The following is a 13,608-nucleotide window of genomic DNA, read 5'->3' as shown; positions in this document are numbered from 1 at the left end:
CCCCTGCAAACTATCAGAAAAAGTGCATTTTAAGGTAATTGTAGAAGAATCATTGTGGTCAAGTAAAACACGATTGTGTAGATGTTTATTGATTTGATTAAACATTTATAATTTCTTATAAATATAAAATTTTTCGGTTTATCTCATCACATTTAACATAATTTTTTGCATTAATAAAAGAATTATGTTGAGTTTTAAGTAGCAAGTTACATATTGCAGCGTCTATCAGCCAGTTTGTTTATTTTCGATGGAGACAGCGTGCCTGGAAAAATATTTGAAAAACGATCACTTTATTCTATTTGGAAAGTCGAAAATTGTTCACCATATACCTTTCACAATTTTAAGCGTAATATCTATGTTTTCAGAACTTTATTTTCATTTTTTTAAATAAAATATAACAAGCTGGTTGCGCTTGGTGTTTCACAAAAAATAAAATGGCTCTTCTAACAGTAGTGATGGCAAAATACTTTCATGTACATTTTGTACTTTTTGATATGCTTCCCCCATCACAGTTCGCGATGGTTGTGGTGACATTTACGAGTCTGTGGAAATGGAACTTTGAAATGCTGGCAGGGAATAGAACTATTATATATTATAGAAATATATTAAGCAAATGAACATCATATTTTTGTTGATATTTTTTTATTCCTTATTGATATTTTTCGATGCAAATGGCAAGACATTTGAAAGCCACATCGACACAAATTTCATAACATGTTGGCAGAGACATCTAGCGCTACAGTTTTGCAATTACACTTAATACCAATAGCTGTAGTGTACTATTGACTTGACGCGCCATTTGGATGTTAATGTTGGAATAATATTTATATCATTGAACGCTTTTGAATTTTGTTGCATCGCGTATCTTGGTCAACATCCTTGTTTTGTTTTCAAAGTTCTTAGTTGAATGCAAATAAAGGTAAAGTGAATGAAGTTATAATCATTACCATTGTGAGATTAAGTGTTCTCTATATATTAGAAATATAACTGAATTTGGGCGGTCATGACAAAAACAATCGAAGAACCCATGGTCCGAACGACAGGACGTATTAAGAAACCAAAATCTGTTTTTGATCCGTCTGATAACTACTTGCCAAGAGCCCGCGTATCTGTAGCAGCAACTAGTAACCAAAATGCAATTTCTGATCGTCGGAGTAGTTCTGTCTTATCCACAGTATCCACAGACAGTTCTGTTTATTTGATGCATAAAGAAGCGTGTACAGTTTGTGGTAAGCGTGAATCGAAACGGCCAGCATTTGCATCAAAGAACCCAGTGCTTTGTTGCTTGGGCTGTGAGAGTAGAATCCATAGACTTTGTCTTAAAGTTGACTTAGAAGATTTCGAGCAGGTGCGTCAAAACTTCAATTGTGAAAAATGCACCCCTTGTGGCATTTGTCACAAAGTTGGGAACCAGGAGAGTACTTTGTTAGTTTTGATATGCTCAAAATGTGCAAAGGTATACCATAATGAGTGCTTAGCCCCAAAGGCTATAAATATGGGAGAAGATCAACCTCGTGATTGGAACTGCACAAAATGCATAGTGAAACACAACGACAAGGAAGAAATGAAAATACCTGTCAAGAAGATTCGAGAGATAATTGGGGAAATACAACCTCAGACTGTTTCATCGACAACTAAGGCCGTTCCGGAACCCAGTTCCAGCAATTGCACCCCATCTTCGGAAATAAAATTGAAGAGAACTCATAGTGGTGATGCAGTTAAGAAAGAGGTGGTGCATTCTGTCGGGGATGATGAAGATGGACAAAGCGGAGAAAAACGAGTTAAAGTTATAAATTCGGTTACTACGACTTTTGAATGCAGCAGTATTGAATCTTCTCGATCTCGAAATATGGCTCAGACTGCAGAAAATTTACACGTCGACGGTGCGAAAGCGACTGGCGATGATATACCAGATGTTAAAAATTGGTCTGTAGATGACGTTTATTCATATTTCTCCAAGCAGTTTCCAAAGGAAGCTTTTGTTTTCAAGGATCAAGAAATAGATGGACGTTCTTTATTGCTACTCAAGCGTAGCGATATAGTAAAAAAATTGCCTCTAAAATTAGGTCCATCATTACGCATTTATAGCGTTATATTGAAAATACAATCTCAGTTAAACGATCCGACATTGGGCTGGCACTGCACTCTTTGATTCATTTTCTTGTTTTATTATGTGTTTATTAATCAATATTACTTTTTTGCTTCCTAGGAGTCTGTAGTCCTGAGTTAACTTATGTTTAAACTGCGTTCATAAAAGGGAGGCCTCCTATTTTTGTCATTCTGTTTATTACTATAATCTATTATATTAAATTTCTGAATTCTAAATAAACATTTTTCCTTATATGTATATAAACACATACGTAAAGAAAACTGCATTTTTTTTATCGAGATGAATGTTTACCTACGTAAATTCCAATTATTGGTAGGAAAAAAGCCTGGCCCAGAAAATTTGAAACTCATTCCCAAGAGTGAGGTGTGGTATGTACAGTAGAGCTTGATCGAGAAATCGGTTTTTTTAATAATTTGTTCCATATCGAATTGTCTCGGTGTTGAATTTGTCCCAGTAAAAACATCCAAATAAAAATAAAAGCAAATACAGATAAAAACATAGATCTCAAAGAACTCCATATGGGATAATCAAGACTCTGCGTCAAAATTGAGAAGAGTAAAAAATTTAAATGAAATCCATTTCAGTGCACAGGGACGGACGTCTTTTTTCGAAAGAAGGTTGAGTTTGCATGGAGAAAATGTATAAAAAATATTCATTTGTCATTATAATAAAACTAAAACGAAAACTATTGCATTTAGAATAGTAAAAATTCTGTAAGTTCTAAAAGAATTTTATACGACATGGACGGAATGTTGTTTATGCCTTTGTTCAACAAAAAGTTTTGTTTATGTTATGCCTTTGCTCAATAAAAAATGCTTCTATTGAATTAAAATACTCCAAATTTCTTTATTTACAAATTTTAGGAAAATATTTGGCTTCTACCGATTATTGTTTTTTTTTGCCAAACATCGGCTTCGGCCAAAATATCCGTTTCGGTCGAAATTTAAGATAAACTGTCTAGACTCTGGGAAATACATTGTATATAGATTTTGGTTTTGAAGTATACACAAGAGACTTGGAACTTAAAATCGCCAAAAGATTGTTTTCAGGCTGCGATATTACATTCAGTACTACACTTATATCCTCCATAATGTTTCATCATCGGTTATTAATCGTTTCTGATTATTAATTTGTTGTTTGCACTTGTATCTCAGTACTCATACATATATGGAATGTGACCTTCATCGAAGATTACCAATTTAGACCTAAGACAGACTAGGGTAGTTTTAGCCCAACTAAGATCAGGCAAGTGCAGTCGCTTCAATTCCTACCTATCAGTGATTGATAGCAGCGTAGCAGACGTGTGTCCCTTCCGTAACCAAGGCCCCGTAACCCGTCTCACCACCAGATCACCCTGGACACATTGTTCTTTGATCTGGATATTAGCTGAAGTACCAAAGCATAGATCAAAATGGATGCAACTACATTAACAACAGTTACAACAACAACAACCAATTTAGACTAAATTTGTTTGTTAATATCTAATTAAATATTGGATATATAAATCCTACTTCATCGAAAATAAAATTCAAGTTTTCATCACTACTATAACTTGATTCTTTCTATATGAATTAATCACAAATTAGCCATGTTATTGCTTTTTTTCTTATGTGCATAGCATATGTTTCAATCAGAACTCTTCATTGTGCTCTTGATTTAAGATGAGTTGCTCTTCTTCTCGTACTCCTGATGGTTGGCGAACAAAGAAGATCTTTTGAATTCGCTGCTTGCAAATATGAAAACCAGAACCAATGAAAGACCAAGTCCAAATTGAATTCTCAAGATTCGAGGCATTGCAAGAGTATGAAGTGTGTACATTTCCCCTAAATTAATCTGTAACGAAATGAAGAATATACACAATGGAGTAGTAGAAAAAAATTCAGGGACTGGCATCCAGTCAGCGGTTTGATAGTCTCAGTGCTGGTGTATGTTTTCCGCTCTTGGGGAGCAATAAACTTGGCGAGCATTCTTCGTAATTTTTCTTAAAATTAAGCCTACAGCAATCCAAACATTGATTTTCAAGTATAAAGGAAAGGAAAAACACTTCACTTACAGGTAAGATAGCTACAATACAGTGGTTCAGGGAAATAATTTAATAATTTTAATAATTTAAAACATTCAATAAATGAAAACTAGTTAGTTCTTTCGTGCAGAAACACGCAGTGTATTAAAAGATATATCTGCAATATAGTTCAGACTGGACAATGGAGGTCAATGTAAAAAAAGCCCGATATTGCTTTGGAATGATTAGAAGGAAAATTCCATTTCGATGGAGAGTTATATAAGCTGTCCATGTTATGGCCCTATGGGCCTGAAACAACATTCGTTTCCAATTGTTAGGCAACCGGAAATAAAAAAAACTAGATCTAGGTTAAGTATAGTGGCAACCCATTATTTTTAGGATCAATTAGACCATTTATTCCATTGTGATGCCACAAGTGGAAAACTTCTTATCAATGAGTGTTGCCCGATTCTATGTTTAGTTAAATAACAATTTCGCTGTTTTTTATTGGCGTTTCCGAACGGCGTTTCACATTGCGGTGAGACCTAACCTAACCTATACAATTTTTTTCAACAGTTTACTTTTTCTGTGTACTTCGTCGGTCCACTCTCAATGCCTTTTTGACCAACCCATCCCTGAAGAGACGATTTCGGAAAGCATAAGGAAAAATTATAAAATTTTATAATTTATGAAGATTACATTTTTGAAGAGCTAAAAAACTTTAAAATTGGCGCAACATATTTTCTCTGAAACGAAATCATGTTAAAATTGTGTCCTCTCATCAATCACTGTGCTTTTTTCCCACTTTGTGAATGCTTTATTCGAACATCGTGCTGCATGTAGGTCGGTCTGTATGTTCGAAGGGTCCAATCTTCTTATGTAGTTATGTGCTATTGTGTTCGAGAATAAATTCTTCTACTAGATTTTTGCCTATTATTTCGAATTCTTGTGACAGTTGTCATTTCAACTTGTGCCATTGATGTGGCTGTTGTTTTTGTAGTTGTAGTCGTTTTCGTCCTTAGGTCCTGTCACTTTTGCAAGAGCCTACGATGGGGCACATTTTACCCCAACAAAATCACTGGCATTTAAAACTGTATGAATGGATGAGCGAATGAATGACAAAAAATCGGTTGTCTGTCTACCAATAGAATCGACCAAATATTATGTAAAAAATGCAATAATACTAAACATACAACTATTACTTTAATATCCACCCCCGTACACCCATGAGAGTGATGCGACGAAGCCCAGCAACAGCAACGAAGCAACAGCAGACATTCATGGAAACCAGCAATATCAGCAGGAACGACCACGGAAGACAATGAATGTTTCACGACAAGCTCATCTGTATATGCCAGCAATCATTTTCGATGTTTCCATGATATCTTGAACAGTATGAAAAGTAGGGATGCAATTCACATTTCCCAAGAATGTTGAATTAACTTTTTGTACGTTTCATCGTAGGATGGATGTGGGGTATACTAACTAAAAATCTGATCTCCAGATTTTTGTGTCTACTATAATTCGGGTCTATTCTGGATGTTCATATGAACCTTCACAACAAGGGCGCTACGCATTAAAACCAAAAGCAATAGAAGAGAAAGATAAACTCAAAAAAAAAAAATTTACTTGAATCCAAAGATTTTTACCTTGCCTTAAATTTTTATCTAATCTTCATTCTCTTCTTGCGATTTATTAAGATGTATAAATAAAAGTCAGTTAATTTATATATTTATTTATTACTAATTTATTATAATTCCAAAAGTCGGTTAAAGTCCATATTACAACAGATACTTCAAATCAAACCATATTTTATTAATTTCAAAAACAAAATAACTTTAAATCAAAGATGAAAAATCCCCAAAATAAGTCTTAGCCAAAATTTTAAGCTTTTCATCTTTAACACAAAGATTCAATATCTCAGTTAAATTAAAGATTATTTTTTAAGAAGTACATTTTTAAAGTAAACATTATGAAATAACTACAGGTGGAAATTTCAGTAGAGAAACAAAATTCAGATTATAATATGTAAAAACAAAATAAAACTACAGGGATAGAATGTAAAATCAGTAGGCGAACAGAAAATCGAAAGCCCTGCGATGCAGCTGAAAAAGAACAATTCGTCAGAAAATGTTAGACTACAACCTTAACTTTGGCGTTTACTCCCAACAATTTCGCGTTTTTTTAGTAAATTGATAAAAAAATGACTTCAATAAATAACCTTATGCCCTACATTGGACTCAACTCACAGGTTGTTTTCAGTGACACGACAAGTAGTGAACTTCTCTCTTATCAATGAGTGATGTCCGATTCTATGTTTGGCTTAATGACAAGGGACCTTCTTTTTATAGCCATATCCGAAAGGAATTTCCCATTACGTTAAAACCAATTGGTGAAGCTTTGAAACACTCAGAAATGTCACCAGCATTACTTAGAGGGGATTATCCACCGCTGAAAACTTTTTGGCGTTTGGTCGAAACTGCGATTGAAACCCTTTGTATGCATGGCAGATATGCTAACCATAGCACCACGGTAGCTAATTTGTGTCAATATGAAAATAGTTTTTTAAAAATATTGTGAAACTGGTCATTTGGATTATAAATATGAACCAATAATCACTTCTCTTCGTTCAGAAATTCTATTTACCAAACATTAAATCCTTTGCATTGTCCTTGCATGCTCCATAGCTAGACATGTGCAATTTTTAGATTTTCCACTTGGCTATTACCAATAACTTTCCAATGCGACTTACCAGACTTAACATGCCAACGGCTGTCAGAGTCTGCCAGCTGCATTTTGTTGCTGTTGATGTTTGGCATTAAAACGAGCATTTACTTGTTTAAAAAGAGCAAAAAAGAACGAAAGGCAACCACAACCACATACACATGCATATCCAAAATGTATACTGACTCGTACTCGTTGAACTACTACTATTACTACTCCTCTCAGTTTACAAGATGATGTCTGCTGACTTTTGTGATATCTGGCTGTTGGTTGTGTTAGATGGCTGTCTGCACTTGCGATGGCTGGTGAGCATAATGAAAATAGTTGGGTCGTGTGTGTGTGACGGTATCCAATAATATCTGCAGTATATGCTCCCCATGTTGGGAGCTTAAAGACTAGTGCTTGTACTTCCACCACCCATGTAAAACAACATGCAACAGCACATCTGCTCCTGTAGAATAAAACAAAAATATCCCAGCCAACCATCCAATGTAGAAATATTTGTGAAAATTTTCGTTTGGAATTTCAATTTAAACGCAATTATATTATTTGTGAACGCCACCAAACACTAGAATTTGCCAAAAGACATACAAATGTAGTATGAGAGATGTGAGATTATGTCTTTTTGTTCATTTTCCATGACGGCGTGTGTACGAGAGTTTGTATTTGCGTTTACATATTTTGTGGTTCAAATTGAAGAAAGCGTCGAAAACAAAGCCACCAAGCCAATATTTTATAGTTGCCAAAGCCTACACCTCCCTCACGCAAGGAAGAGTGGATCTTGTCCTTGACGATAGATTGGCGCAAGCCCTTACCCTGAAAAAAATTGGTCCAGTTTCAAAGATTTTGTCTTTGCGCTAATGATTTTGGTATTAATTTGGAGAAAAAAAAGTAGAGTAGGTATACATTTAAGACACAATTCTTTTTTTAAATGTGTGTGTTTGCGCACTTGACACTAGGAAACAAATTTGAATGAACTTAATTTCCAAATTCAGACTAGATTTAAAGTACAAATTATACTATGTTTCAAGGAAAAAAATGTCTTTAATATAAAAACCATCTCTTATTTTTGAACGCTTTATTTCTTTGTAGTCAATATGCCAAAAGAGAACAAATTTAAAGACAATTTTATTAATTTTGAAGAATTTTTCACAGTTATTAAAGCCAAGGTGACCTTAGCCAAACAAAATTTTCTTTCATGTAAAGATATCCTTTTTTAAGCCGAATCACTCAATTGTAAGGACAAAACGACTTCATTAAAAACTTTATCGGCTTTTGAAAATGAACAAAATTTTATATCAGAGAAATGCGCCTTCTATTATAAGCAAACACGAATTCGTATTTTAAGGACAAGAAATGTTTGGCCTCACGAGGTTAATTTTTCAGTGTGTGCATGCATGTTTCTATGTGTATCGGGAATGTGCATATAACATAGATTCACACACATATGAGTATTTGACTGACGGCGAATTATTTTAAAGGATTCATTTTTCTTTTTAAATGTTGAGTTACATATCATGCGTTAATCCGTGCGTTGATGGAAGGGTTGATATTTTTCAGTTTGAAGCACTCTAACAAAACTATTGCTTTCAAAGAGAAAACCAACGGACGCATTAACGCATGGTATGTAACTCAACCTTAATAGTCTTTGAAAATAATGGAATAGATATTTGAACAATAAAAAAAGCGAAATTACATTTTTATAAGAAAACATTTCAGTATTTTTTTTTAAATAAAAGCCAAAAACAGCACTAAAATAGGTGTACTTGAATTCTACACAGAAAAAAATTTCACGAAAATTTTTCCAATTAAAATCTTAATTGAGTTTTAAAAAATATTCAATTAAAAATTTAATTGAATCAACAAATTTTTTAATTGAAATAAAAATCAATCACACAAGTTAATAGTATCAATTAATTTTTTAATTGGATCAATTAATTTTTTAATTGATACTATCATTTCTGTGATTGAAGACATTTCAATTAAAAAATTAATTGGATCAATTAATTTCGTGATTGATTCAGAAAAATTTTTTTTTGTGTGTACGATCTTTAAATATGATTTTGGTATTGATTCCGAGTCAATGATGTCGCTCTTTAAAATAAAGATAAATCTAGGATCTATATTTTTTTATAATATTTGGGTTTACCTTAAGGAAAATTTGAATTTCTTCAAAGACGTGTGACTTTAACGGAGTTTAAAGATGCGTATCCTAAATTTAAATTACAAATATTATGAAATTTGTTTTAATTAAATCATCTTTATTTTAAAGAAATTTGTTTAAAATTATGTAAATGACGTGTCCTAGAATTTAGGTTTCATGACCTTTGCTCAATATTTCTTTCTGTGTATATATTTACGGACAAACAAGTAGGGTTACCCAATTTTTTTCAAGGAAATGCGTAATGCACTCAAAAAAAATATTTTTATATTTTTTTAATACAAATATTGAATATCTCAGTTAATTCAAAGATAATATCTTTAATTGAAAAATTTCACTTTATGGAAAATCTGCCTTAATTCTAAAGATATACAAACTTAACGGAGCAACGCAAATTGAAAATAATGAAAAATATTTTTATTAATTATTTTTAAGACATTTCTTTTAAATAAATGTTTTTATTTTAAAGAAATTTGTCCTTAATATTTTGTAAATTGCATGTCTTAAAACTTAGATTGTACAATCATTCATATTACGTGTATATTTTGTTTTTTCATGTGGCAGCATATGCATTTAATTTTTATGATATTAATTATTATTAATTGGTTGTTGTGAAAATTGAAAACAATGAAACAGAGTAAAGTTCCGAAAATTTATTATTGAAAAATTATTCGATTTTTGTTTTAATATTTTATATTTATCAATATTAATATTGAAAATTATTTTATAATCCTATAAAAATACCGTCATGGTAGCTAAGATTTGTTGCGTATGTAATACATTTCACATTTAGCTTGTTGGTACTACAAAATGTCCAATCAATATTGGTTTCATGTTTTTGTACTGGCATTTTGATCACTTTGTTACTAGTTGTCTTTCAGTCAGACTACACGCAAAACAATAATTCTTTCCTCCCAAACGAAATTTTAGACAAAGTTCGTTTCTTATTTGCTTTTCGGTGTAAGGAAGTTTATTTGGAAGAAAAGTATATACTTTTTGTGATAAACGTTTATTTTTTTCCAGGATGTAAAAACAATTTCATAAAGACTAACTCAAAAAACAATCTTTTCTGGCTAATTGCATTTTCCCTCACATCTTTCTCACTTCCACGAGGTTTTTTAGTTCTTAGCTGTAATACAAGCAATGTAGAAGAAATTATTCGATTTTATAATTTTTTTTTACATTGTTTTTACATTTTACCTTTCGCCTGGACCAAGAATCGAACCGCGGACCATGCAATTTGTAAGCCAACACACTATCCACTGAGCTATGTAGCTGTTATTGTCATCAATAGACAATTATCCATATAAGTTATATTTATATAGCATAGCTTGCGGCGCCCACGAGCCGATTAAACAAACTTTATTTAACAGAGACATACATTTAGTTGGGCACCGTGTAGCAGTGGTTGCTACGTCCGCCTTGCATGCCAAGGGTCGTGGGTTCGATCCCTGCTTCGACCGAACACCAAAAAGTTTTTTTTTTTTACATATATTCCAGATACGTTCGGAAGATTCCGAAAAGATGTTCAACATCACATACTACTATATTAAATTTTTACTACATTCAGAGAAGAGTGAAGCCATTAGCGAGTTATTTTTAACTAATTTTTAATATTGAACTTCGTATGTCGCTAAAGAAGCATGTACCCATAGTAAGTTCAACATTTTCCTATAAGTTAGTAATTTGTTTTAACTTTTGTCAAGTTCAAATTTAACTGTTCAGAAGTAAAAAATTAACTAAATAATAAATTTTTTGAAAGCGAAAAAAATAATGTTCCGGATTTCCTAGACCACCTGGTGACTTGGAGCAAGGTGACCTCAACTAAACTAACTAAACACACTATCCACTGGGCCACTTAGCTCTTACACTCATCAACAACCAAATGTGACTTTGTTTATTCTTTTCTTGCTTGGCTGCATGCATGGCTTATTCAGCCATGGCTGCATGTATTCATCAAAGACCATTAATAAAGAAGACGTGAGATAAGCTTGCTCTTCCTCTTTTTCTTGAAAAAAACAGAGATTAATATCATACATGTTCCATGAGACGTTGCAACTTTTTTCGGTTTCTCTTTTCATTTTGCATTCGTAACAAAACTTAATTCGCTTATTTTAGCAATTTTTTTAACTCTTAAACGAACAAAAACACTTTGTGAAACATTTTATTAATAATTTAGTGCAACCGACAAAGAAATTTGCGTGAAATGTTGGAGGAAATAGCTAAATAAAAATTGTCTGCATCAAACCAGTAAGTTCGGAGCGCTTTTCCAACAAGTATGATATTAATCTCCGTTTTCTATTACTAACACTATCAAAGCCCAATTCACGTCTTCTTTATTAATGGTCTTTGGTATTCATTAACACATACAGTCAAGGGTGTCTATTTTTAGAAACACCACACGAGCACATGTTTCGGAGACGAATTATTGTCTAGAAGTAGATTCACTCAACGGTAGTTAGAATTGACATTCATCGTTAGTTTATTTATACTAAAAATGCAAATTTCGTGTCCAACTAGACTTCGTAATATTGCACAGTAAAAGTTTAGTAACGCTTAGAAACTTCTTCGTACGTTTGAGAAAATACGTATTCCCTATTATTATATTTGCTTCAGTCCATTTACGAACTCATTGGGAGTTTTTAACCATTTTGCTGGTAATGGCCGTAAGTTCAATTTACTTCCACTGAGTTAATTTTGTTCATAAATAGTTAAATTTAACTAACTGTGAGTAAAATTTTGAACTACTCAATATTATGGAATTTACTTGTAGTTACGACGTTAAATTTTCTGAGTGTATGAACTGTAAAATGTGTCTTATTAAAGACTTAAAGTCAGAAAAGAACAGTACTTGTTAAACGAAATGGACTGTATTGTTGGTTCAAAAATTTATTTTTTATTGATAAAATAAAAGTTTTGTAACAAACGAATTTTTTTGGTGATAAAAGTTTAAAATTTTCGAAGCAATTCAAAAAACTCTAACAAAAAGAAAACGGTACACGTTTTCCAAACGTTTTTTTTTCTTTGCCTGTACTGGCTCCTTTTCTGCAAGAATAAAAGGTTCGGACGATTCTATTATATTATCTTTTAAATCATCTATAGCTTGAAATATCATAGACCGAAAAATTGGCTCAGGGTATGACGGACTTTTATAAATTATCATAATAAATTTTAACAGAGTGTACTGAAAAGTTTGTTCACCGTTGCTCCATTCCTTTTGCAAAATTGCTTACGATTCACTTATGTATATCATAACACCACGTGTTTTCTCGACTTTTTAATACTGCGAGGTGGATCTAGTCGTAGGCAGCATGAAATTAGGTATTTCAAAGTAGTCCTCTGAGAAAGCTCACATTTCCACAAAGCAAAGTATATCAGATTTCATAATATTTTGGTCTGTGGCGACATCAAGATGACGGATGTTTTGGTAAAAAAGTTTTATTACATCTCCAACATTTGTATTGTGGTTTAAAGAGATCGCGTTTGTTGTCCGCAATCTATCGAGTTCAAGTTTGAATGGATCCGTGTGGCCTATATCTAAACATGGACCAATATATATGAAATTTAGCACAGATCTTAACTGACTTAAAGTACCTCTATATTTCAAGCAAATCGGACAAACATTGCGTTTTACATGCCCACAATAAGTCAAATCGATCGATGGACCGATATAGCCCACCTTGGAGAAAAAAACGAGTTTGAGCAAAAATTAAGCAAGGTAGCTTTATTGTTGTAGTCAGACAGACGGACAAACAGACATCGTTATATCGTCTTAGAATTTCTACCCGATCAAGTATATATTATTACATCTCCAACATTTGTATTGTGGTTTAAAGAGATCGTGTTTGTTGTCCGCAATCTATCGAGTTCAAGTTTGAATGGATCCGTGTGGCCTATATCTAAACAAGGACCAATATATATGAAATTTAGCACAGATTTTAACTGACTTAAAGTACCTCTATATTTCAAGCAAATCGGACAAACATTGCGTTTTACATGCCCACAATAAGTCAAATCGATCGATGGACCGATATAGCCCACCTTGGAGAAAAAAACGAGTTTGAGCAAAAATTAAGCAAGGTAGCTTTATTGTTGTAGGCAGACAGACGGACAAAAAGACATCGTTGTATCGTCTTAGAATTTCTACCCGATCAAGTATATATTCTATAGTCGGAAACCAATATTTCGATGTGTTACAAACGGAATGGCAAACTCATAATATACACCCTTCACCATTTTATGGTGGTGGGTACACTCAAAAAAAAGTGAACTCTCTATTTCACTAAAGCCAATTTAACTTTATTTTAGTTCATGGAATTATTATGTTTAGAGAAAGTTTTCTTTACTCTAATAATTTTTTGTGTACGTTAGTTAAATTAACTAAACCCGAGGAAAAAAATATACTCCAATGAAGCATAAAGATGAACTAAATTCGTGTCTTCCACAAAATAGTTCAGAATTTCTTTAAATTTGTAAATTTTACCAAAAATGCGTCCATCATGAACTTCGTATGTCACTAAAGACATTCTTGCAATTTTGAACACCAAGTTTTTCCTTCAAACTACAAAATTTTCTTTAACAAGTGAAAAAACTTAGTTATGTCTAATAAAT

General features: G+C 32.8%; 1 protein-coding gene and 1 long non-coding RNA gene across 2 annotated transcripts; one reads left to right on the top strand and one right to left on the bottom strand.

The window, feature by feature from the left end:
* Positions 1 to 52: 52 nt before the first annotated feature.
* Positions 53 to 536, bottom strand: LOC142239553 (uncharacterized). The gene is made up of 2 exons (XR_012723064.1): positions 330 to 536; positions 53 to 262 (listed from the first exon to the last, which is right to left on the bottom strand). It is a non-coding gene; the product is annotated as an uncharacterized LOC142239553 (long non-coding RNA).
* Positions 537 to 786: 250 nt separating this feature from the next.
* Positions 787 to 2,370, top strand: Lint-O (L(3)mbt interactor in ovarian somatic cells). Its single transcript, XM_075311336.1, has 2 exons — positions 787 to 919; positions 980 to 2,370. The coding sequence occupies exon 2, from the start codon at positions 1,004 to 1,006 to the stop codon at positions 2,150 to 2,152; it is 1,149 nt and encodes a 382-aa protein (XP_075167451.1). The 5' UTR covers positions 787 to 919; positions 980 to 1,003; the 3' UTR covers positions 2,153 to 2,370.
* Positions 2,371 to 13,608: the final 11,238 nt, after the last annotated feature.

Source organism: Haematobia irritans, chromosome 5 (genome assembly GCF_050003625.1).
Source record: "Haematobia irritans isolate KBUSLIRL chromosome 5, ASM5000362v1, whole genome shotgun sequence".
NCBI classification, from domain to species: Eukaryota; Metazoa; Arthropoda; class Insecta; order Diptera; family Muscidae; genus Haematobia; species Haematobia irritans.
The sequence above is the reverse complement of the archived record's forward strand: the minus strand, read 5'-3'. Positions and strand labels throughout refer to the sequence as shown.

What these genes read in the sequence shown, in the direction of transcription:
- Lint-O (XM_075311336.1), top strand. Translation starts at nt 1,004, where the DNA reads ATGACAAAAACAATCGAAGAACCCATGGTCCGAACGACAGGACGTATT.